The 25771-nt window shown below is 37.3% G+C and overlaps 4 protein-coding genes across 16 annotated transcripts in view; 1 reads left to right on the top strand and 3 right to left on the bottom strand.

Annotated features, from left to right (window-relative positions):
• The first annotated feature begins 150 nt into the window (after positions 1–150).
• actmap (actin maturation protease) lies at positions 151–2491 on the top strand. Its single transcript, XM_056766003.1, has 7 exons — positions 151–438; positions 619–813; positions 883–951; positions 1060–1184; positions 1393–1522; positions 1601–1671; positions 1787–2491. Exons 2-7 carry the CDS (start codon positions 632–634, stop codon positions 2113–2115), a joined length of 906 nt encoding a protein of 301 aa, XP_056621981.1. The 5' UTR covers positions 151–438; positions 619–631; the 3' UTR covers positions 2116–2491.
• Positions 2492–2942: 451 nt separating this feature from the next.
• Positions 2943–14228, bottom strand: itpkcb (inositol-trisphosphate 3-kinase Cb). Its single transcript, XM_056766851.1, has 7 exons — positions 13203–14228; positions 7264–7330; positions 6942–7155; positions 6538–6742; positions 5703–5804; positions 5281–5352; positions 2943–5168 (listed from the first exon to the last, which is right to left on the bottom strand). Exons 1-7 carry the CDS (start codon positions 14226–14228, stop codon positions 4950–4952), a joined length of 1905 nt encoding a protein of 634 aa, XP_056622829.1. The 3' UTR covers positions 2943–4949.
• Positions 14229–14890: 662 nt separating this feature from the next.
• LOC130435952 (galectin-4-like) lies at positions 14891–18885 on the bottom strand. Its single transcript, XM_056766850.1, has 10 exons — positions 18841–18885; positions 18651–18739; positions 17555–17759; positions 17316–17429; positions 16685–16711; positions 16520–16555; positions 16392–16421; positions 16214–16302; positions 15933–16098; positions 14891–15826 (listed from the first exon to the last, which is right to left on the bottom strand). Exons 1-10 carry the CDS (start codon positions 18883–18885, stop codon positions 15680–15682), a joined length of 948 nt encoding a protein of 315 aa, XP_056622828.1. The 3' UTR covers positions 14891–15679.
• Positions 18886–20223: 1338 nt separating this feature from the next.
• Positions 20224–25771, bottom strand: part of ryr1b (ryanodine receptor 1b (skeletal)) — a 73843-nt gene continuing 68295 nt past the window's right edge. For all 13 annotated transcript variants that reach the window (XM_056766300.1, XM_056766298.1, XM_056766301.1 and 10 more), the window contains 13 exons: positions 25398–25484; positions 24718–24990; positions 24504–24634; positions 24378–24420; positions 24141–24274; positions 23325–23385; positions 23101–23247; positions 22880–23014; positions 22644–22800; positions 22487–22551; positions 22260–22360; positions 22123–22174; positions 20224–21904 (listed from right to left, as the gene is read on the bottom strand). In XM_056766300.1, coding sequence (XP_056622278.1) covers positions 21809–21904; positions 22123–22174; positions 22260–22360; positions 22487–22551; positions 22644–22800; positions 22880–23014; positions 23101–23247; positions 23325–23385; positions 24141–24274; positions 24378–24420; positions 24504–24634; positions 24718–24990; positions 25398–25484 — 1482 coding nt within the window. In that variant the 3' untranslated portion in view covers positions 20224–21808. The remainder of the gene's footprint in view (positions 21905–22122; positions 22175–22259; positions 22361–22486; positions 22552–22643; positions 22801–22879; positions 23015–23100; positions 23248–23324; positions 23386–24140; positions 24275–24377; positions 24421–24503; positions 24635–24717; positions 24991–25397; positions 25485–25771) is intronic.

Here is a 25771-nt window from a genome sequence, read left to right as displayed (position 1 = left end):
CTGAAAACCCCGCCTCTCTGAAAATACGAGGAATTGATTGGACAGAACATCTTCTGTTTAATCAATTGATTGGTAGTCTGGTCGGAACTTCCGGCGCCTTGCGTCGTACGATTAGGCAGTGCTTTGGATAGGGGCGGGTCATTGGGATGGTGTTGCATTGTGTTGTGTTCGGGTGGGATCACGTTATTGAACAGAAACTAAAAAAGCATTTTCTAGTTACAGGAAACGTGAATAATATGTTTTTTGTAAACAAGGCGTGCATGATGTTGAAATGTGTTTGACCGAGCGCCTGTTTTATTTTAATTGACTTTCTCACTACCATGAATGTATGTCCTTATTTGGTATTCACTACCCTGTATGTATCGCACCGGTGAAGTAACTTGGGGATCACAGTCATGTCTTGGTAAACAAAGACAAGTATTGTCAACGGTGGCCAAGGTTCGTCTCATTTTATATGATCATATTATATAAACATCGTGGGTATTCATAACATCATTTTGATGCCGATTTAATGAGATACTCTGTCTTATAATAGCATGCTCGTGATGACACATTATAATGTTATTTACGTTACTATACTAGTGAATATTGTCATTTCTCTTTTTATTTATTGTCTAGTGTGAGTTTCAGTATGTCAGCGCAGAAGCTTGCAGCCCCTCCTCCTCCTCCACCACCTCCACTTCCCCCACCACTATCACTGACTCCCTCAGGGTCCAGCAAGAAGAGACTTTACCAGGCTATTGCTGAAGGAAAGAGTCCAGTGGAGGGAGACTATGAAGAGGCAAAGATAATTATAGGACAGAGACAAAGCAGGTAACTGAGATTTAAAATAAAATCACGTGTGAAACAGATTCAGTTTTATTTTACAATTTCTCCATGCAGCTTCAGAAAGGATGTACAGTGGTTGCTGTTCAATAAGTATGTGCCATCACTCATTCAAGATGGGCCACAGTAAGTTACCATAACCCGAATTTAACATCACTTTTGTTACCGTGCCTTGCGGTTGTTGTACAGATCATGTCTCTAATAACATACGATTGCTCTTCTATGTATCTCAAGATGTGGCCTTGTGGCCTTATGGATGGCCGCTCATTTACTGCAGCCTCCTAAGATCGTCTCCATGGATACAGTGGTCCAAACTGCAAAAGACAAAGGATACAGCGCACAAGGAGAAATGTTCTCTGGTACTTTTAGTAACTAAAATGCAACTGTTACATATGGGCAATATATTATGAACGTCACCGGAGTTTTGTGTTTTACTGGACTAATGGACGTTCTTCTGCCGAGCATGTAGAAGAAACAGAAAATACTATTTGGGAACTCTCTCAGGAATATTTGTAAATTAAACACACTTAAGGTTTTGTGAGTTATCAGGTTTTTGTTTTGAATTAGCCGGTGACATGGCCAAGCTGGCCGAAGAACTGTGCGGGTGCAGAGTTCAGAGGTTATCTGGCGGCATGATGACAGACAACACTACCATCATTCTGAAACATCTCTCTAGCGGACAGCCTGTTCTCATACCGTATCTTTGCTAACGGTGAAAATGTATTGACGTTTGTGTTTATATAGAATGTTTTTTTCCATGACTGCATTGGCACAGATATGATGAGGATTTTAATCATGAGCCCTGTCTACGCAATGGCCACAAAGCCCATTGGGCAGTTGTCTCAGGTAAGACTAAATAACGAACAATTTACAAATATCCTCATTAATAGGTGACAATTGATTTATACTTTAAGGATAAAATTTAAAATAGCTCATTTTCAATCTATCAATATTTATCCAGGTATATTATTGGGCTTAAGTCAGGGGTGTGTGGACGGAAAGCTCTTCCCGTCTGACATCACGCTTCCCTGGCTGCATCTGTCTCACAATGGAGCCTCTGTTTCCTGGCCAACTGACCTTATTGAAGAAGTGTATTTTCTGGCTAAACAGGGGAAAAGCCTACGCTACCAGCTGTGGAAGTTTGAGACAGTGGCACAGAGTAACACCCAGCTCGAAGAGATGGACCCTCGGAGGGTCAATGAGGGGACACATTATGTGCTTCCTTCTGGTGGGGTGCAGGAGGGTCTCGCGGGTCAGGTGGTGTTACTTCATACAAATCACTCGACTTGATCAGAAATAACACAGAAGACTTGTGTGGTTGCCAGTGGATCGTGACACCTGTGTTTTAGACATCAACCACTAGGTGTCCTCATAGTTACAATGTAAAGATGTTAAAGATGAATTTAAAGGAGAATCCTCACAGTAATGACGTGTTGTCTGCAGTAAAGTTATAAGGTCTTTCTACTAAAGTTTAGTAGAAGTTTTACTCCATTTTTGGAAAGTGTATAAGAATTGTATATGCCTACACAGAATATGCACACACTCTGTACTCTGGTCTCATCACTTTATTGCTCTGTATAGAAAGGTTTTACAAAGTAAAGTTTGTAAAATGAAATTATTTTGCACAATGCAGATATGTTTGAAAGAATAAAAATATTTCATTTTCTCCATTTTTAGATGAATTCTCTGTTTTGGGATTTCTTGCTTCATGTAAAGCTGTATTAGGAAGTTTCAGCTTGAACTTTCAGGTCAGAACAAACCAAATATGTTGCTCAACATGATTCCCTGAACCACAAATATGTCATTTACGGACATCCAAGAGAACAAAATGTTTTTCTTTATGATGTAATCCCAAGTTTCAGAACTATTCAAGTCATACGTTGTGTAAAGGAGGAGCTTTTCTGAACCGGAAATTACGCCAAAGGAAACACCACCACAGAATAGAACATTTACAAAAAAACCTTGCAATCCAGATGTTTTGATTCAACTGTTTGTAGCTTCATCCTCATTCTCAGGTTAAGATGATATTTTATCTATTAAGCCAATAATCATTGGATGTATCTGCAATCATACTCTTTAACTAGTTGTGAATAAGGAAATTAAACCGCCGAAACATATTAAACAATAACAGTTCCAGTTTATTGGATTAGCAATAGAACAGACATAAAAGTACACCTTAGCACACGTAGAAGACAGCAAGTTCAACATTCAAACAGTTTTGAATGGGCCAAACAACCCACCAAAGCAATGCATCCAGTTCTCATTCTCATAAAAATGTCCTCAAAAAAGCCATTTGAACCATACGTAATACTTTATAGAATTTGTAAACATAGCAATGGGTTTCAAGAAGAGTCTCAAAGTCATCGTCTCCACGGACAGGAAAAATACTGAGACATGGAATGTAAGAAATGTTGACAGATTAACCAACTGACACGTACAGGCCTGCTCAAGTCAAGGACGTTGAAGCCAAACTAAAAAATAAAGATCATTACGTATGGTGACGTCAAACAGGCCAGGCGGGTTAAGTGATAGTTCACCTCAAATTATAAACTTTTAATCACCCTTTTATAATTTCAAACCTGTATGTCTTACTATTGCAGAATACAAAAGATATTTAGAAAAATGTTGTTAACTGGACCCCATTCACTTGCATTGATGTGGTCCAGTTGTGTTCGTTGACCATTTTGTTCAAAATATCTTCTTTTGGGTTCTGCGGAAGAAAGTCATTCAGGTTCCAAATGACAAGAGGGTGAGTAAATAATGACAGAATTTGAATTTTCAACTGTAATAACGTGGATATTTCGCAATAGGATATTTTATGATTATTATGTGTTCCAATAAACGTTTTAAGAATAACAGCTTGTGGCCTGATGAAAACAGGAAGTGTTTCTACATGACCACAGCACCGAATTTGAGCAACCAAAATAGCCACAACGCTTATCATGCATATCAACAAACTTTCCAACAGAGTGTCGAGGTAATTTGTCAAATTTGTTCTGTGTAAGTGAATGGATATTTCTGATCATCTGGATATGCGTATATTTAAAGCACGTATCCTATTAACTAAACCAAGACAACACAAAGTGAACAATGCAGTCAGGTGGCCGATAGGTCACCTCAAAAACAAAATCAGCCAACACAAACTTCATTTAACAGATTCAACTACTGCATCAAAAACACAACAGACAAAACAACACTGTAATGTGGGTGTGCTTGTTAACATTTTTTTGTAACCGTGGCTATATTTAAGAATGCGAACACTGTGCTATCATGAAATAGACTAAATTAAATCCTGGTGAGAACCCTTGATCATTCTCACGGTCATGCAAGTAAGATAGTGTTGAAGTAAAAATTTCCAAAAAGTAAGACTACCTCACTGACAGTCAATTTCTGCTATTTGATAGTCATTTAAGGGTTAACTTCGACCTACACTTACATGTGATATCTTTAAACTGAACTGTTTCAAAATTAAAGCTTAACATGATTCAGTCCCTGCAGAATATTAATAGATGTTACAGACATGAGAGCGATTATGGAAATAAAGTGAATTAAAATTAAATCTAAATAATTATACAACAAAACCAGAATGATAAAAATATAAACATATAAAGCTTATAAAAAGCACTGTCAATACTATTAAATAACTTATTTACAGAACCGTGGAAACCCAAATAGACAAATTAACTAAGCAAATTTCCAGTCTAATAGTGTTGTCAACATACCTTTAGGTAAAAAAAGAGAAAAACCACAAGAAAACTAAGCAAATATTCTTAAAAGAATAAACAAGTCTGTGTGCCCTTAAAAAACAAAACAGACATCATGTAGTTGATCCTCGTCTGTATCTCTTCACTGTCTGTTCTCATTCAGTATCAGTGTATTTTGACTCTTGTGGAGTTTCTACACAGAATCACGAAAACTTTGCTGACCACAGAATTTCAAAATTCTGGCCAACGGCTCCAGTTTTCCATCCATTATTAAATGGTTGTCTTTGCATCTCCCCCAACAGCACAGAGACAAAGAGCACGGTCATTTCAGGTTGAGTATCCATCGTGCACCTCCAGCTAGAAGAACAGACCCATCCATCTTCTATGTCCTTCAGGTTTGAACCAGATACAGCGTATCCATCAGGACAGGGATTGAGAGTTCTGCAACATTTCACCGAAGATCTGAATCAGATTGTCCAGACCCCACAGGTACCCGTCCTCTCGGTTTCCCTCTGCCCAGGGTGTGCGGTGGTCCAGGGTTTGGGGTGATGGTAGTTTGACTGTCTTCCCAAAGTCGATCATCCAGACTCGGGCGAGGCCGGAAGCATCATGCACAAAGAGCAAAGAACTCCCAACCACCTGGAAATAAAGAAAAGGGTTTCTTCATATGAACGGACCAACATTTTGGAGCTTACGCAAAAACGAATTCCAGAGATGTTTTAGTGCAGGCATGCAAGAAACAACTCCTCACCTCATGCGTCTTGAAGAAGTTGGATATTTCCAGAACGCAGCGCAATTCCTCCAGTCTCTGCAGGTAACTTCTCTAAACAAACAGTAGGAGAAGAATGCGAATCAGTTTCAAACTGTCCATTCCACAATAAAAGGTTCAGCCCTTCGTTTACACAGATGAAGGATTAACCCCACAGCAAATAAATCAATATAGACAAAACCGTCTACGCACACCACTCATCACTCAACATACAGCACAAAAATTCATTGACATTATATAAAATAGGAGCTTACTATACAACAGGAATATATAACAGGAATATATAAGAATAATTAACATTTTGGTAGCTCTTTATTTAACTGTCCTCATGTACAAGCACTTTACATATATATACATATACTGCACAACAAAGTGTAACCAACATTTCTTCAGGAGGGACTAACCAGTAATTGTCTGTTGCCATCCATAAAGTCATTCAAGGCCTTCGTCACCTGCCCCTTACACTTGGTTTTCTTAAAGCTGGTGTTGCAGGTACCATCTGCTTTCTTAAAAGAGGGAACATTAAATGGTTATGCTTTTGTGTAAATAAGCGAAAAAACTGTATATGTTGACATTAACTTCACAATGAACTATGTTTAAATTTTATTTGTGCTCATATTTAATAAATAATATATATAAAAAAATATTACGATCTAACATCAACTGATTTTGAACTTGGTTCCAAAATCAGATAACTCACTTTTTTTTAAATCATGTTTTTTTTTTCGTTTTGTCTATTCCAGTTAATATCAATCAAACTGCAGTTGGTTTGCTTTGATTTAAGCCATATTAAGTAAAAAAATACATCTGACTAACACAATAAAAACATGAGAACATAATAAAAAACTTAGTTATCTCATTTTAGAACCAAACTCTTCACTTATAAATTAATGGTGCTGTAAAAAAGACTGGTCATTTCTATACACCTAATGCATTAACCAATGTTAAATGTATAGAACCTTATTTCACAATAATGAGACCAAAAAGATTCTGCAGATTACATATGATATCTGTATCTATAGCTGAGTAGCAATAATGCAGGTAGCTGCAACATCTGTTGTAACCACAATTTATTCCTTCATATAAATATTTGCATGTTTTCAAAAAAGACTATAGCCTAATGCTTTATACAGATAACCATTCATATTTCACTGATGTCAAATATACACAGTAAAATTTAAACATTTTACATTGCCTCCGGTCACAAGATAAAGTGATGTCTGTGTCATTACTCCCCACCTTGATGCCCTCTATTCGAAAGGCTAAAGTGGCTGTTGAGCTCAGCGTCTCTCTCCACTGCATGTAGTCTGGTTTGAGAACGGCCTGCTGGGCTCTCTCCTCAGGACTTGGAGCGCTTGGGTCCACGGCTACCATCTTCTCATACATATCCCTCCTCAGGCGAGGATGCTCGCGGGCCTTCATAAGATCTTCCTCCAGGTACGTCCTGTGGTAAAGTAAACCGAACCGTCAATCAAACCTATCAAAGCCCTCGTGTTTTATTCCCCCTCCTGTTTCTTGCAGCCTGATCTTGTTAACATGCAGATGGTAGAATTTTCTTTCTATACATGATCACGTGTGACTTTGATGCATTTTCACTGAATTTCATTGGACTACTTTTATTTTTTTAATCGATTCTCCCTCACCTGCTTCCCATCTTGCAATCCATGATTGAAGGAGAGTCAAATTCCGCCAGAAGATCATCCATCAAGTTGTAATCCTGGTTATTGTGCTGCACGACACCATAGTAACCAGGTACAAATGGTCGGAGTTTATCATTCATCAGCTGTTGAAGGCACAGTTGCTCGCATCGACAGTACTTCTTCAACAGTTTTCCATTCTCGCCCGCCTGGAAATTTCCTTCACGCACAAAGTAAAAAATGTATGAGTTTCGTCGGGTTCATAATGCCGGACATTATGTTTTTTCTTACTTGGAGTGATGGAATACTAAATAGGACGTGTTAATACCTGCGTGGCCAGCAAGCTGAACCCAAGGATGACAGTGCACCACGGTCTTTAACTTCCACGGTTTAGTCTGAAATCAAAGAAAACACACAATCAGACTTTGGCTGAATCATTACTTTAGATATTATTATGAGAAAGATTTTTTTTATTGGATATATTATTTCAGATGAGACCAACATACTGCATTTGCTCATGGAAAAGCTTTTATCTTTTGAGGCTGACCTAAAAACTAGAAACTAATACCCATGACCGAAAAAAACATTTGGTTTGTTTTGCATCAAAGTTTCAGGGGACTTATCAGAAAAACAAGGTCAACACTGGAACTCTGACGCAAATAAGTATTTGTCTCCGATTCATCAGGTGTATGTAAGAATGTGGAAAATTACATAACTGTCTGTATACACAATGGTAAACTCTCTCGTGATGTCCTGGATTCCTTTCATGCTTTCACCTTCACTTACGCTCTTTCTTTTATCATTTGTTCTAACAGAAATACGGAAACAACTAAATAAGCCCTGTCTGGATTTTTTTTTTCCAGAACATGATATCGTGGCTTTGAGCATACCTACATACCTGCAGCACGTGTGACCCATTAAAGGACGCTTATATGCACAAACTTGTGGAGTGGGCGGAGCTTGTTTTTTTGGTATGTGGGTGCCCGTGCAAAACCCTGGGTTAGTTGCAAACCTTTGCTACAATGTGGAAATGTGAAAACCAATATATATTTTTATAGTTTCCTCTCTAAAAATGTCCCGTTTTGCTAAAAAATAAAAATGTACATGCATGCATTTATTCAAAGTGACTTCAAGTTTTATTACACTTATGTCCTAATAATCTTAAATCAAGAGAATAAATTTGAATTATATATGTATTTTGCAAGCCTTATTGCACTTCATTGGAAAAAGCTTGAAGCACCAAGAATACAGAGGTGGTTTAGAGCGATGGTACTTAATATGTCAATGGAGAAAAAAACACATATTATTCAAGGAAAATATAAAGCTTTTGAAGATGCTTGGAACCTCTTTATAACTTCTATTTAAAAAAATGAGACTGAAGACATATTCAATGGGATAATGGAAGTTATGTAAGAATATGTTTAATTTGTGTCCTGTAATAGTAGGCATTTAAAATAGGTGTTTTTTATGTTTTTTTGTCTGTTTCCACTCCTTTTTTTATGATTGAAATGATGTGAATGTTGTTCGATATAATTTGTGTTATTTTTGTTTAATTAAAAGCAATAACCATATTTAAAGAAAGTGACTTCAAGCTATATATTTCTATGTGTGTCATAGAAGTCAAACCCATGAGTTTAAAAATGCAATGCTCTATTGATTGAGCTACAGGATCACAAATGTTGAGTAGTAAAACTACAAAAACAACAGTCTTGTCAGTTAGCTCAGACTTTTGGACTCCGCTTAACTTCTTTTATCTTCTCTTTAAACACACAGTCATTCCATTGATCTAACCCAGACAGCAGTCTCTCACACCTCTCTAAATCTGCTCTCACTAGTCCACTGCTCCTTCTCCACACAAACAGATGTAATTCAGACTATCCGTTTAGTTTCCTGTCCGCCCCGGGGCACAGATGATATTTCACACAGCCTGTTTCTTTGTTTGTCTGACATCTCACAGCATGTACCGAGTTCAACTTAAGCCCAGAAAATTGCAAGGTAAAAAATTCAGACTAACATTATCTGCTTACAAACCCAATCTATCACATCAACGGTTAAACAACTTTTGCTAATAACATGCTTTGCTTAGAAAATATTTAATAACCCAATACGACTTCAACACACTGAACTAATTTATGGTTACCACTCCTTATAATAATAACTAGAACAACTGTTGTCACGAACGGTGAGATGTCCCAATGAGACCCACCCTTAACAAACAGAGCTGCTCCATCTTCTAGTTGACTTATCTCAAGGACAAACACACACACACACAAACCAGATCCATGTGTCAGGTTAAAGGAACAGTTCAGGCACAAAATTAGAATTTGTTTAAATTTCTTTGTTCTGATAAACACAGAGAAAAATATTTGGAAGAATGATTATAACCAAACAATTCTGGCAACCCTTGACTACCCTAGTAGAAAAATTGATAATGGTAGTCAAAAGTGCCCAAGAACTGTTTGCTTTCCTACATTCTTCCAAATATCTTAATATATATCAAAATATAATTTAGGTTCAACAGAACAAAGAAATGTATAAAGCAATTTTTCCTACAATGGTAGTCTATATTGGCCAAGAAGTATTTGGTTGCAAGTATTGTTCCAAATATCTTACTCTGTGTTCATAGGAAAAAAGACATTTATATAGATTTCTAACAACTATGTCAAGTGATATTTTTTGGGTGAACTGTTCCTTTAATACTAAATCTTCAGAGATCTTTTAGTCCATACCTGATCTACAATATCAACAACTAAAAGGATTTGCAGATTTCTAAATTAACTTCACACATACAGTGTGTTTACATGCAATCATTTTACTAAGCAACAGGAACGCCCTGCTGCCCAAAATGTTTTTAACAAAAGTACAATGTACTCCTTAAAGCACACACATTACACAAACACACACGACTCCAGCACTACCCTACAACCACACTCGCATCCGGCAATCAGACCGAATAGTTTAAAACACATCACATGAAGTGCAGCACTAGTTAACGTACTGCTGAGATCTCTCTCTCCCTCTCCTCTCTCCTTCTCTGTGATGTCCAGGTCTCGCTCATTCTCATCTGGACCTCTGGGGCCTTTCACCATCTCCTCGCTCATCAGTTAATGCTCTCTCCTTCCTAAGATATCCTCTCCAGACACATCTTATCTACTCTCCCTGCCTCTAATCCACTAACAGCACTTTCTTCATTGGCTTTCAAAGAGCATGTGAAACAAAACAGCCCTATATATCCACATACACCCATCAAACTCTCATGCCTTCTTTTTCATTTACAAACAATTGTAAAGAAATACAGAAAACATTAAATAAACACTGCAATGAAGTTCTAAAACAGTGATATGTGGTTGCTGGAGTGTTCAAGAGCATACTGACTAAAGCCCACCCTCCCAGGACCCCTCCATCTTTGTGAGTGTCAGGAATTTGTTCATTTGTTATATCACTTAGCACATTTCTCAACAAGTCACGTGATTTGAGTCATCGTCATGTACTCACAGTAGTTTCGAGTCAAGTTTTGCTCTTTAAGAAAAATCCCAGACAGAAAATATGAGCAACATTAAAGCTTGCCGTAGCAAACAGCACAATCAAATGCAATAAATGCACTTTCTGTCTTTTAGTATTTGTTTGTGTTGTAAAAAACCCATCCACCCCCACTACCCACCTCCTCCCTCACTGTTGCCATCCATTTTTCCACTTCTCCCCACCCCGTTGTTCCTTTCATCTCTCTTTTATTCTCTCTTTAAGAAGCTTCTAAAGCACCGAAACAACTCTTCATTACAACGATGATAAACCTGACTGGCAACTTCACACCAGAGAATGAGGCCAATCGAAACATCGTGGAAAGCAGAGAGCTAGTTACTACTCTTTCTCTAACACTTTGCATGCTGGTGTTGTGTATGAAGTGTTCTGTTTTGTATGAGAGCCAGTGAAATAAAAGCATGTTAGAGATCTAAATTTCAGCAGTGAAAGCAGTGTTATATGATTTCTTCTGCATTTGACCAAAAAACTTAAAGAATTCAGACAAACTAAAACATTATGTAAATCAATTCATTAGTACAGAGACACAATAGCAAATTAAAAATTGTCATTTTGTTGCATGACCTGTGAAATAGGGAGCGACAACATGGATTGAGAAAGAGATGAACAGAGATATGAGAAGCGCTGCCATATATGGCTTTATGGTAACTTAGCGACGAAGAAACCGCCCACAACTTAATTTTCCATGACACAATCTCTATAGTGTCTCTCAGAGAGGGCATCAGAATGTGCGTATGTGTGTGCAGAGGGCTGTGGATGTCAGCAGCTGATGTAAAAGGGTTATGTTTGGTCATTTATTACCACAAAAAATGTTGAAACATTTCCACAGTCTACATGAAGAAATACTACACAAAAGTATTTACTATACTTCAATACATTTCCTAGATACTATAGTGTTTTTTTAAATGCACTTTATCTATTTTATTTCAATTTACAACAGTTAAAACTACAGAATACTAGGGCATGCTTCACTATAATATGTACATTTCTATAATATACTAAGGCTTTTAGTATTATTATGTATTTTTACTATAAAAATGGGTTGTTGACAAAAAATGTGTGAATGCTTGAGTTCAATCTATAGCAAAAGCAAAAAGATAAGTAAGAGATAATGTACGATAATCTAGTATTATCAAACAAACTCCATTTAAATCATTTTGGATGAAAAAAGCATAAAACTGTCCAAGAACATTTTAAGTTGCAGTCTATTAAAGAATCAGGTGAATTTTACAGCTTGGTGATCATTCTAAAAATACTTGACTCCAAAATGTTGTGATCTTCCCATCAGGATCAAGCATTCCAGTAAGATGTGTAACAAAAAGGATGTTTAAATAACGACAAAACAGATAAACTAGGAAAACAACAAGTCAGGATATTTCCCAACAATCACCGTCTCAAGTCCACACTGATTCATCCCGATTCCCGAAGGATCATGATAGATTAAGACTACAATGGAAAATGAGCACGGACGTGCAGATGAGAAGAGAACAATGCATGTATGCGTGTCATACCATATCAGCCCTGTTGTTTGGATTACTTAATAACAGTCCTGTTTAACAAAACAACAAATTCCTAATAAAACTTTTCGAATAACTATATATATATACTTTCCACTGAAAAGCATATCAACATGACTTTATCTTTTGATACAGGCCTATATTACAGTAACATTCACTGCAAGACTGTAAAATGCTTCAATATACAACTATTTAAACTTACTGACATTGCAGTCAAGGTATCAGAATGCAGGATTTCTGGGAATTGAGCTCATGATCCCGGTATTACTAGTGTGTTAAACTCTATACCAAAACGTAGAATAACAATCCAAACGCATTGATTCACATGATTCACATGACTCAGTGCTCCGATTTACTAGTCTGTCAACAGTTTTTATTCAGATTGAGGTCATCAAAAGCAAACGGGTCCCATTAGATGTAGTTACTTAAGTATCACTGTGCAATCAGGAAACAATTAGAATGAATGAATCACCAGGACAAAACTTTGCCCAACATGTTGTCTAATACAATTCCTGGGATTTTCCTATCTGGAATGTGTCGCAGGGGTCTGACTGCACCATTTGTCATTTACGAATGTCTGGAACCATGTATTGTGGAAATTACATTTGGAAACTATATCACTACATTTGAAAGCTCAAAGTTTCAGTTCATTTTGATGCCAATTTATCTAAAAAAGCTCAGTTAAACCTACATCAGGATTATATTACTCACTTTGCCCTTTTTCACTTTCATCTGGGTTAGTTAATAACTGAACCACGCATATAAAAAGAAAACATCTGCTGAGAGCCTCCACCCGTCAACTGTGCCAAAGGCCAACAAATTCCAGCAATATAAATCAAAACCGAAGCGTTGTGTCAGAAAAAAACCTGAAACTAATAGGAGCATACAAATGTGTCACCAGCACTATGATTCACAATTCAATGAGATATCAGACAGACCAGGAGCGAAAATGTCCAAGCAATGTATATCACATTTGTAGCAATAATGCGTAGCCTACATTTTATGTTTTTGTTGAAAAGGTGATACTGGCAACCATAAAGCCATAATCAATGTGCTTTCCTGATGGGATATATCAGTGGATAACAGGAAGCACAAGATAAACTGCTTACAACCATAATGTGATATTATGTTAATACCCAAACACTTTATAAAGCGATTTAAAGTAAACAAACAAAAAACTCAAATGAATGACATGGCAAAATAAGACACCTACCCCTCCTATTTCATCCGGGCTGACAAACATTTTGCACATACTGGGGGACAGACTGTTGGGCTCTATGTCACTCCCTGTGAAATCATCCTCCGACTCCTCAAACGATGATGCGGAGGATAATCCAGCAGACGAGGAGCTGGATAGTTTCCTGTGGAAATAAGAGGGCGCAGGAGAGCCCCCGCATCCGCTGTCCGAGCAGGGCGAGTCCTCATCGCGATGCAGGTCCAGTGAAAACCCACCCATGCTTAACGTCAGATCCCTTATATGCGGACTGTCTTGACCAGGATCTAAATCATCATGAGTTACTATAAGTTTAGGAATAGTTCCTGTGAACGGACTTGCGACTTGCTCCACGGGACACTGGTCCTCCTCCTCTCCGTGCTTGAACGCGGCACATCGCCAACTCGGCACTGAGGGTTTAAGCGCGTCCGGTGCCGAAGTGACACCAGGAGTTTTGGTCATTTCTTTATCTAACCGAGACGAACAACTAAACACGCAGTTCGTCGGCTTTAACGTCACCGCGACACAGTCCGGCGTGTTCAGGCACGGGACCGCACTCAAATCCGCGCCCGGAGTCACGGCTCGTCCTTCCGACACTCGTTCCATGTCCACCCGTAAGACGCAACACTCATGGTTCTCTCCCCACAGTCCTTCTCTCTCTCCGCTTTGGGAATCCGACACGGAACCAAAGCTCGTATCGATCGATAAGCTCGTCTCCCCTTTCAAAAGTGTCAAGTTTTCACGCACATGTTGCTTGCTTAAGGAACGCTCGTTTAAAAGCGACGCTTTCGGCGAATGTGTGCTTAAATCCGCGCACTTTCCCACTTTCGAGTTGTCCTGCCAGCACGTGTGAACGCTTCGGAGCTCCTTAGTTTTCATCGAATTGTCGTCTAACCGGACACCGGTTTTTGTCAAACAAACAAGTCCTCGTACGTGTACTTTATCCGCGCTAGCTTGAGCTCCGTTGTGAGCGCAATGAGGAGCGCCGCCGCCGCTACTGCTGATGCTACTGAAGGATTGGCCCATACTGCACACCGTACACATCAATTACACGAAGCCCTTTAAACGCCACGCCCACTGTCGAACGCGCAACTTTGACCAAGTTCTTGACTGATCTGTCTGTTAAGCAATAACAAATATAACAACTATCTGATGCACAGTTTCTAATGGGGTAACATGACAAGTAAAATAATAATAATAATAATGTTATCTAATAATAGTATATTATACGCTACTCAGATTCACCTAAAGCACAACATTTAAAAAATCTATATATTAATCCAACTCATATCTCCTTTTAAAAGAAAAACATATAGTCAGATATGTAATTTGCTAACTTTTTTTTAAATAATCCGATTCCGACATTTAATAGAAATGCAATATTTCAATATCATATAGGCTAAATCGTGGAAATCTTTAAAACAAACGTAGTCATTTGGAGATACTTTGACTTATCGTGATTGCATATTATAAAACACGACGATTTTATAGCTGGGATAAAGGTCAATGTATTTATGAAGATGGTAAATTTAAAATGAGTTCTTGTAGTTCATCTCGATATTTGTCTCCCTCCAGTGTTGAAAGTGTGAAACGACGTTTATTGAGCAACGTACACAGCATTAAATGAACCCTTTGTGAGCACTAGAGCATTATACACATACAGTCTGACCACATGATAAAGGGGAACATTTGCCACAATTACATAAGTATGTCAATACAGACACCAACGCAGCAAGAAACATTTTGTTTCATGTATAAAGATCTTATGATTGCATGGTGCTACGTTTAGCCAAAGTTATTCTAATGTAATGTCATTAAAGCCTCTCAAAGTCTACAGAGATGCACAGTTCAATAAGGATTGATACAGAAACAAAGAAGTACAGGATGTGAGCTGGAGAAATCTGCTTTTGCTGTGAGGTTGTGCAAAAACCACAACAATTGCAAACAATTTTGCTTGCCTTGATGTTTAACCACTGTGCGATGCTTGCATCAAAAATGAATAACAAAGAAACTACTCGAGATCGACAAGCTTAAAGCCATGAGAACGAAGCCTCACTCATTTGCTTCTTATGCTGTCAGATTGATCGTATCTAGAACATTTTGTTTCATGATAAGTTATTTTGAAAGGAAGTCACTTAAAAGTTATGATGTAAAAAAACTGTAATCACAGAAGATAAACGCAGTACGTTCGGTTTCAACAGGATTAATCCACCAAATAAAACAAATCTCAGGGAAAATCCAAATGTACACACTAGTATAATTACATCTTTGACAAATATAAATCAGTTTTTAAACAACTTTCAGAACATTTATTTAGTCTATAAGGTTGCATAACATTTACACAATTACTTTTATGTGTCTTATGAACTTCGTTCATTTGTTAACAGATTAGATTTCACATTTATCACCATTCACCATAAGCACACAAACTGTAGCTTTTCTTTTATAGATTTGTTGCTTCATTCCGAGTTTCGTGCTCAGAAGTGAATATAAGAAATTTGCACATCTCCTTCAATCTCCAGCATATCCACCTGAGTAAAGGCCTCGAACCGGTGGAAGAAATTACACAAATGCTGCCCATTCACAAAGATCTTGAACCTTCGGTGCCCACAGCGAATGGATAACTGAGAAAGAGAGAAAGACAGATTGGTTATGACTGATTTATTTGGTATATTTAGTGCGTCTGTGTGTATATTCCATAATTATACGTAATTACTGTAATATCCTTACATCAAAGTACTGTCCCTCCATAAACGGGTTGATTCCGATCTCTATCTCCTCCTGTCCCCACATTCCTCCAATCCTACTGTTTCGGATCACAAGTCCCTCTCTGATCCTGGGGTTCAGGTGGAAAGCAATGTCACGAGAGAATCCAACCACGAAGTTAACGGCAAACCTTCAAAAACACAAAGGAGACATTAACACGCCACCTCCAACTGTTCAGAGGTGTGAAAACTTCATTTGACAAACAGGTGTGACAAATAATCTTCCTATGAATGCATGACACATACCTTTGTGCTCCATACGGCACCATGCCTCTAACTACAATAGTTCTCTTGCCTGACATGCCTCCAGGTATCATGTTAGAATATGGAACAGTCTGATTGAGTGAATAAACACAAATATATTTAAATAAAAGCAACAGTACAACATAACACCTCTTTATAGGATATATGATGTCTTTCTCACAGGGTTGTAGATTGGCTGCATTCCCATCACCTACCATTAAATGAAATGAATAATTATTTATTTTCATTTGAAATGCTATTGACCGATGTGATATCTTCATGTTGTGAAAACAAACTGTTCAGCCTCACCGGTAGATTTTCTCCAGGATAACCCATGCCTCCGCCCTGCCATTAAACACAATGTCTTGTGTGAAAAAAGGAGAATGATCTTGTGTTGTCAAATACTGTGTTTGGTAAGGTGTATATTAGATCAATTCAAACTACATTAGAGTGAAAACAAACACGTCCACTCACCCCCATTCCTCCAGATGGGTATCCCGCCTAAATAGGGTGCAGAGATAAATAGACGCATATTGAGAAAATTCCATTGAATTAATATATATAATATATGTATAAGAAACATTATCAAGGCACTCACCCCCCCTGCAGGATAACTTCCCTGAACGGTTTAGAACATTACAATTTATACAAAGAGATATAATATGTAAACATAATTTGTATATTTTTTGCAATATAGTTATTTGATTCATTTACTGTATTACTCACCCCCATTCCAGCTGGGAAACCGCCCTGTGGATGCAACAAGTCGAAGTTAATTCATCTAAAAGTTATTCTGAAAGTATAAATGTGAATATGTGTACATATGCTATGCTCACCCCCATTCCACCTGTGAAACCCTAGAGAAGGCCACAATAAGAAAATATGGGGTTTTAAGTTTGTAGCTATTGAAATGATGTTTCGTCAGGGTCATGTGAACCTCATACTGCATTAATGCATTTATGAAAATGTAAATATTGAATATTCTATGTACTGTATGATGTGGAACAACATAAATGTAGGTTGACTTTCTTATTAAGCATACATTTATTGTCATCCACTATGAAAAACCGGATCACTATTTTATGTAAAAAACGACGTTTCTTACTCCGATGATATTGATAGTCTGGATAAACACATCTCCACCAATCCCCAGAACACAAACTCTCTCAACGGGGATTCTGTGCTGGTAAAAGTAGAACTCTTTCCCGTTCACATTGACCTTCAGACATTTCAGAGACAGAAAGCGGTGAGTTGCACCATTTGAACGTATCAAGAACTAAACCGCTTTTGATGTATTAGGATAAAGAGAGAACTAAAGTTAGCTGTTAAAATGCAAACACACACCTGATAGCCTTCAGAATTCACCACTATGACCATCTCAAAATGTTCCCCCCTTTTGAAGGGCATTTTTTTTATTTTCTCCTCCCCTTCCCACACACCCTCTCGGAAAGTGTTGAACACCACTTTGTCCCAGAAATCAAAACGCGGATTGAAATGGAAGGCCACATCAGCGCCTTCAAACTCACCACACTGCAGATCTATGTGAAACCTGCAAGCAGAACCAAAAAAACACTTGTTTAATTCGTTTATTTTTAATGTTTTTTTTTCACATTTTAATCCCTTGAAATCAAACATCATCTGTTGTGTCACTTAACTGTTGACTCAACTAAATCACATCTAAAAATAATGCAAGTACAGCAATTATACAAGATCCACCTTAATTCATGTACAACAACAAGAACGTAGTCTTTTGACGGCTGTGATTTTTTTCATATCAGATATGTCATCAAATGGTTTTTCTTTGAAGGCTTATACTATCAGCATCTTGCCCTTCCCAGAGATATGAAGAGAAAACCTTATACAAGCACCAACATGCACATTAACGTCACAGGCGTTTGTTTGACAAGCTTTTGAGATGGATTGAGAAAGGCTGGAACAAATGGCAATTATACTAATCCATTTCTTGCCGTAATGTCAACCAATGTGTTATACAAGTGTTTCATCATGTGAATGTAGTGTAGATACATGTATGAGACAACGCCCCTAAAACATGATATGATTTACCCTTCGCCACCAAAATGCTAATCACTCCAGGTTCAAACAACCAAAACTGTCATATTACTGTAGTTAACACATAAATAAAAATATAAATCCTTTATCCTTTTAATAGGGATTCATTCTTTTAAATAAACATTTAAATTACATTAGGAAAGCCTTTTATCTTAACCTAAGAAATAACAAAATATTTTTCTCCAAAGAGCATCACATTATTATGAAAGCTCTTAAAGTCATGCTGTCCATCTCCTCCAGGTTGATGTTGGATTTAAAAAGACATGTTGTTATCGATCGTGCCAGCGTATGAATATCATTTCAAAAGTATAAAACAACTGTTCCATAACAACAAATAAAGGGTTTTGTATTCTGTCTGACTTTGATTTACCTGGTGATGCCCTCCGGAACAGCTCCCTGGATGTAAATTGACATTTCCGGCCTAAGACCTCCACGGATCGGACCGAGGTAGGGGATTGACTACAAAAGTGCCAGGCGATAAACACGATGACCTTAGATTTGTTCTTAAGCATTAATGAAAAGCTTGACGTGCAAAAGATAGATAAAAATAAATCACTCACAGGATTGTAGATGGGCTGATAACCTGGTGGAGGAACGAAAGTCATGATGGCTGTACGATTTCTCACTCAAGATGAGATGAACAGAAGAGAAAAGAGTCTGGGCCTAGCCAAACGCTTGGGTTTATACTGGTCTAATGGTAGGGCTGGGCTACCATTCAACACTCATATCAGACTTTGTGTTTGACCGCTGTTTACATAAAAACTGTTATCTGAATGAAATTTGCTTTAGCCCAGACAAAGAGTGCACTATATGTGAGGGATGTGTTTTTCATTAGCAGAGGGAGTGCCATGGACATTTCTTTATGTGCATTAACACATTCATATAAATATCTTACTACAGTACGAAAATGGTGTTGTAAGGACCATCTGGTAAAATACAATTATTATTATTATAATAATATTAATGTAATATCATAAATCACATTATATTTATAGCACTAATATTGTATCTACTGTAAATAATGTTCTCACAGATGTCATAAAAGCACATATCAGAAAGATCAGTTTTATGGCTATGATTATGATGAGGCTGAAACATGAGGAGAGCAGAGATTTGAACACATTTCTGATTACTCAGTAAGGAAGGAATGGCCTGGATTACACACACACAGTAAATCCTGTAATTCAGGTCAGCATCGCTTTCATCACACTCAATAGAATGAGAATAAAACACATGGGTGTATCCTGGCAAGTGTCATGAGCAATAACTGCTGTATAATTGCAGTATTTGTATTAGATTAACACCTGCCAAAAACGAAATAGCCCTTCCACCCATTTAAGGTATGTGAGACATATGAGCAGTGGGTTAAAGGCTGGTTTGACTTTGTTTGCAATACAAATGTAAAAAACATCCATATTATTCATGTAGTTTTGTGTGAAACTACTGGTATTAAAGACACTTAAAAGTGATAATAGTTTACTTAAACTATTCAAAGATTTCTGTCCATTAAAATAAAATAAAATATCAGCCAAAATTTTCTTGAATTTTTTTTTACCGGACAAAATTTTGAAATGTTGCCTCAGTGATAAACTGAATTAAATTAATTAAGTTGGGGCAGTAACATTATAACCTAAAAGTAAATAAAATAATAAATGAAATAAAATGAAAATAAATACATTCAACAAATTCCAATATTAATAATAAAACAAATACATAATAAAATGATAAAAGGAAATAACAAAATAGCTAAAAATATAATAAAACTGAACAAAACTTAACTCTGACAGTTAATATCCTGTCTATAAAGTCAACAAAATTACTACTCATAAGACCTTATAGTACTGTATATAAGAACAATACAGACATACTAAAGAGAACTAACAAGCTAAAAACACACAATCATTTATTAGCCACCAAAATAAAGAGTTCAGACAGTAGTGCTCTTAAAATATTGTAATCTGTTTAATGTGCATTGAAACGCAGCATTCAGGCTGATACACAGTCAGATCTAAAGAGAGGAGTACATCTCTCCTCTCTGTGAGCTCTCAGAGCAAAACACACCAAAAGACCTCAACACACGCTCATCATGTGCTTTCACAACATGTGAGTTTGTGTGTTCATGTTTCAGTCGCCTGGAGACTTCTGATGCACAAATATCAGAGACCTACGTCTATATACTTCCTCTACATTTGACAGAAAAATAAAGTATGAGATTTTGCCATAAAGAATCATAAAAATCTAAAGGCAAAACACGTTGTCTTTCTTACACCTATAAGTTATAACATAACTTTTTCACCTTTTCTATTTTTTGAGACCTTTCTTCTGTTTTTCTCCAAAACAGGACATAATAAATACTCACTTGTTACAATTCAGAGCAACTTAATCAGAGACAACTCCGGCAAAAATATATCATCTATGTTTTAAAGTTGATACAGTAAATTTGCAACGTGAGCAATTCAGCATAATTTACTTGTCAAGATCTTAAATGACAGTAAAGCAACGTTGCTCTCCGCACACTCACGTTTGAAGAACCCATGTAATGATACTGAAACACATGTGCATAAAACCACAGTGTTTCCATCCCATAATCAGAGTAAATGACATTGTCTTATACGTCTAGAGAGAAAACGATTGACCCAAGAACTATCCCCACCTCTATATTGCGATACATTATTGTCTAGCAGGACACCATGAAAGTGGTTAAGTTTGGCATGGATACAGTGTTCCATTATAAGACTCTAGAGTGCAAAACAGATGATGTCACATTTTTAAAAAGTCAGACTCACAAGACCACAGACAGACAGACAACTAACGAATAACATTTATGAGAATTTTAAATCAGGACACGAGAGATGTCTTGGGCCTCTGTTATCTTCTTTTATCCTTTTAAGAATAATATGATATCAAGTTATCACAAAATATTCTCACGTTGGCACAAGGTGCCAGGAAAAAACCTGGCTTCATATTTGTCGAAATGCTTCATATATGTCGCTGCCACTCGTATGGCTATTTTTCTGTGGTATTCACAAATAAATAAACAAAAGCTATATTATACACGCTACAATTAAAAGTAATGAACAGCTAGTACACATAAAAGATTGCTACACACTATCAATAAACTCATCATACTTCAAGCCTCGTTTTACTGGATGTTAAGATTCAATAATAGGCACTGAGATGTTTTTAGATTCATATGGACACAGACAAAACGGAGAGGAAAGGCTTTGTTCAGGGGTGTTGTTGTTTCATTTAGACTTCATTTGATTTATGAAGTCTTTTCTGGAGAAGGCCATAAAGTGTGTATGTACAATTTAAACTTCTGCGTTTGCTTGTTTCTCTCTCATTTAGTCAAACGCAAGTGGGAAATTAAAGATTTTACATTATTTAAGAGGGTTTGTGCAGTCAGTGTGATGTGATGAATTTAGTCAAGGCTACATTCGGTCATTCGTGATCCCTTCTTCCGGCTATTCTGCACACTTTTCCTGAACTTATACTCATACACAGACGCACGCTCTTCCGGATGTAGAATTAGCTTAGCTGATCCTCATATTGCTTTCTGAAACAGTCACCAGCGGGGAAGAAATCCCAACATCTCTCCTGATACATCTTCCACACATACGACTCCTATAAAGAGAGACAATTTTTTTTTTTTAATTTAAATGATTTTAACTAATGAAATATTAAAAATTCATTTTAATAAAGTGTTCAAAATTCACATTTTTGTTCACAAATTATGAATGTAAACAATTCAATTTTTGTCACAATTTCTATAGCTTTTGATTTTCAATAGTATTAGATGTAACGAAAGAAAATGATAACAGAAAAATAAAAGCAACATTGACCTGTCCTGTGTGCTCCGTTTCATCTTTATTGATTAAATACATCAGGAAGAACCTGCAGTTTAGGAGACAGAGAGATTCACAATGAGAACACAGATTAGTTTTATCTCAGTGCTCCTGAATGTATAAAATCCACTTACATGTAATTGGCTAAATTGTGCTCTTCCATCGTATGCGTCTCAAAGCCGTGCGGAGTCGAGTCAAAGTAGTCGCTTCCAATTCCACAAATGAAGCACTTAGTCTATAAAAACACAAGAAAATGTTTAATCCAATTCCCTTAACATCAAGAACAAGTCGGCCGAGTATTCTTATCCGAGTCTTTTAAATAAAATATTATTTTGCTTGAATGCAGAGAGAGCGGTCATACCTCCATGTCTTCTCTGACCTGCTCCTGCTGATCTCTCAGCTCACCGAAAGCATCAATAATCAGACCTGCACACAACGCAAACATCATTCATGACCTATACCACATCAAAACCAACATCCTTTTAAGCACCCCAGCTGGACCTTGAGTTGTTCCTCACCCTGAATGATAGCCAGCAGAATGACAATCACGAAAAAGAAGAAGGTGATGTCAAAGACCACACGATAAAGCTCGTAGTCGTCCCCGGCCGGATCCTCGATCTCGTCTCCTATACCCCCACCGGCTCGCACACCCACATACATGTGAAACAAATAACACTGAGAGAGAGAAGATGGGCCATTAGATGCACAGGTTGGAAACGCGAAGCTGTAGCAAACACACATGTGTAGCGCTTACAGTCATCATGTCATCACACTTCATATCCGGTTCATCTTCATCCTCGCTCATGTTGTAGAACTTGCGGAAGAAGTTAAAGGCCACCACGGTGTAGAGGTAGACCACCACAGCCAGCAGACCCACTGTCATCAACAGCTAAACCACAAACATCATCAGCATTGACAACTGCTTTCTTAACTACAAGTCAAATATCAGAAGAGATTTCTAGAAAGTCGCTGTACCTGTTTGCCATTGTGGGTTACAGAGGACAGAATGGTGCGCAGGGTTTTAACACCCATGGCGATATCCAGCAGATGGCAGGCATAGAAGAAATTGTTGTAGTGGCCGAGCAAGGACATAACCGTATACCAGACCAAGTACAGGAACGTCTGAGAAAGAGCACAATCCAGATTAATATCAACACTTTCAAGCTATTGAGAATATTGCAAACCAAGTCCAAACTCACGTTATCAGTGAACACGACGCCGAATTTCCAGATCTGGTACTTGATGTCGATAGATGTCAACCTTTAGATAAAAAAATTATGTTCATATTACCAAAGAGAATCTCCATTCCTTTTCATAGTAATCATAATTGCCCTTACAAGAAGTATGTTTCAGTTCAATTTATATAATGTTTTTAAGTCAAGTTTATTTGAAAGAATATTAAGTGTGCTAATGTATAACTTGTTGTATACTTGTAAGTGTACTTTTTTATTGTTACTTGGGACTACATTAGTCCACTTTTTAGTTTATTAAAGTGTATTTTTAAGTATACTTTAATGTAAAAATAGTAACACAACTTTTCTACAAATGAACTAATAGGTATACTTATAGTTAACTAGTTTCATACATGTAGCACATTTTTAGTAGATGACACTCTTTCCCCTCCGTAATCTACTAGATTCATAGTTGTTATACTGTATACTTTTTTAGTATAGTATATACTTTTACTTTTATATAAGTAACACTTGAATATATATATTTTTAGCAAGTATATACTTTAGTACATACTTTAATCTATTATTCACACACGCTTTTGATACTTAAGGGTAGTCAATACTCAAGTCAAGTACAGTTTGAATACTTCAGTAGACTTTAAGTACAATTACACAAGTACTTACACTTAAGTACACTTGACCTATCTTGACAGAAAAGTCTTCTTGAGAAGAACATAAAATAGACTCCAAGTATACTTTCTTATTTTAAACTTTAAAAGACACATACTTATAGCATAAACTTATACGCTTGAATAAACTTGTGTATATTGTATCTGTCAGTACCATGTCAACATCGAAGTATCAGGCTGAGGTTTCTTCCCGTGTATCATAGCGCTGACATCGAGAGACGCCAGATCCATTCCCAGTAGCTCAGCGATTCTTTCTCTACCGTAGATGTCACCGTACTTATCTAGCACCTACAAACCAGAAACACCACTTACTATCACAACATGCTTGAATCATTCACACAACGATAGATGCGACTTATAGATTCCTCAAACAGCAACGATTGGTCCTGACCTTTCTCTTCACAAATTTGTCCCAGTAGTTGTTTGGGAAAGACCTGTGCAGAAGATAAGAGAATGACATTTTAAAATACATATCTTTAAATGTTAATACAGTACGGTACAGTAGTTTCTCTCTTACTGTGTATTGAGGACGAGTCTGTCCCACTGGCCCTTGATATCATCATCCTCTGGCTGCTCGGTCACATACAGACCATCGAACTCCAATTTGCGAGCCAGTTCCTTTTCTCTCTTAAAGATGACGAGAGGAACCTGGACACGTAAAAATACTTTGGGTTAAACCTAAGTTCATCCAAAAATGTGAATTTATGGACACCCTACAGTGAACTCCTCACCTTCAGACAGTTGTAGCCAATGATACAAAGGAAGGCAATGACGGAGTGTAATATAGAAAAGAAGGCCATTGCGGGTTCCATATATCCGGTGCTCTCCTCCAGGCAGAAATAGACGTATCCTTCTTCGTCATCTTCCTCTCCGTTCTCCTCAATACCTGAACCTTCAGCCTCTCCACCAGAGCCTTCAAACACACCAGAGCCTTCAAATACACCCGAACCCTCATACATAGCCGAACCTTCCAACTCGTCCTCGCCACGGGGGCCTTCAGCGACCTAAAGGACACGCAGATCATTACGGACACTTACATGGTGAATAGAGTAACGGTAACAAACATCATTTCCAACCTAATGTCATGGGAATTCGTAATTACTTTAGAACACTCTTATAAATAAAGGTCCATAAAAAGGTTCTTTACAGCGATGCCATGGAAGAAGCGTCTTTGGTTCCACAAAGAGCGATTTAGTCAAAGGTTCTTTAAAGAACCATCTCTTTTATATCTTTTCATAATCTTAGAATATTAAAGGTTCTTTACAGAATCATTTAGACAAAAAAAGGTTCTTCTAAGACATTGTGAAGCACCTTTATTTTTAAGAGTGAAGGTGGCTAATGCTTCCACGCCAGTGGGGGTAGGTTTAGGAGAGGGGCTTCATTATGACATTTTTCTAATAATCGTACTGACCTTGTAGAAGAGCAGAATGAAGTTCAGGGCAAAGGCAATGAAAAGAGCCAGGAAACGCAGATTGTAGAAATTACGAGCCAGGGAGTTCTAGAAAGTGGAACATCTTGGAGTTTAAAACAACGTACAAAAACATTTATGATTTCTACTAGGGGATCACGATATAGAGGTATTGACAATCTCCAAGAAAATAAATGCAATGATTATCCATATTGTGTTAAGTAAGGGATAATGTACAGATCATTATTACCGAATGCAGACCTTACACGAGGTAAAGCCGTTAACTTTCAGTTTTAAGGTAAGAAACGACTTTCAAATGTCAAAAATAGGCAATTTGGATTAATCATTTGTAATATAATTTCAAAAATGATATTAAA

This window comes from Triplophysa dalaica, chromosome 14, assembly GCF_015846415.1.
Source record: "Triplophysa dalaica isolate WHDGS20190420 chromosome 14, ASM1584641v1, whole genome shotgun sequence".
NCBI classification, from domain to species: Eukaryota; Metazoa; Chordata; class Actinopteri; order Cypriniformes; family Nemacheilidae; genus Triplophysa; species Triplophysa dalaica.
Note: the sequence above shows the minus strand (reverse complement) of the source record. Positions and strands in the feature narration are given on the sequence as shown.

Excerpts from the sequence above, each read along its gene's own strand:
- LOC130435952 (XM_056766850.1), bottom strand. The coding sequence starts at position 18,885 with ATGACTTTCGTTCCTCCACCAGGTTATCAGCCCATCTACAATCCT. Across the intron at positions 18,740-18,840 it reads ATCAGCCCATCTACAATCCT|TCAATCCCCTACCTCGGTCC; the intron begins GTGAGTGATTTA and ends GCACTTTTGTAG. Across the intron at positions 17,760-18,650 it reads GTTCCGGAGGGCATCACCAG|GTTTCACATAGATCTGCAGT; the intron begins GTAAATCAAAGT and ends TTCTGCTTGCAG.
- itpkcb (XM_056766851.1), bottom strand. The coding sequence starts at position 14,228 with ATGGGCCAATCCTTCAGTAGCATCAGCAGTAGCGGCGGCGGCGCTCCT. Across the intron at positions 5,805-6,537 it reads TTCGAATAGAGGGCATCAAG|AAAGCAGATGGTACCTGCAA; the intron begins GTGGGGAGTAAT and ends CCCTCTTTTAAG. Across the intron at positions 5,353-5,702 it reads ATGGCAACAGACAATTACTG|AGAAGTTACCTGCAGAGACT; the intron begins GTTAGTCCCTCC and ends CTGTTTGTTTAG.
- actmap (XM_056766003.1), top strand. The coding sequence starts at position 632 with ATGTCAGCGCAGAAGCTTGCAGCCCCTCCTCCTCCTCCACCACCTCCA. Across the intron at positions 814-882 it reads ATAGGACAGAGACAAAGCAG|CTTCAGAAAGGATGTACAGT; the intron begins GTAACTGAGATT and ends TTCTCCATGCAG. Across the intron at positions 1,672-1,786 it reads CCATTGGGCAGTTGTCTCAG|GTATATTATTGGGCTTAAGT; the intron begins GTAAGACTAAAT and ends ATATTTATCCAG.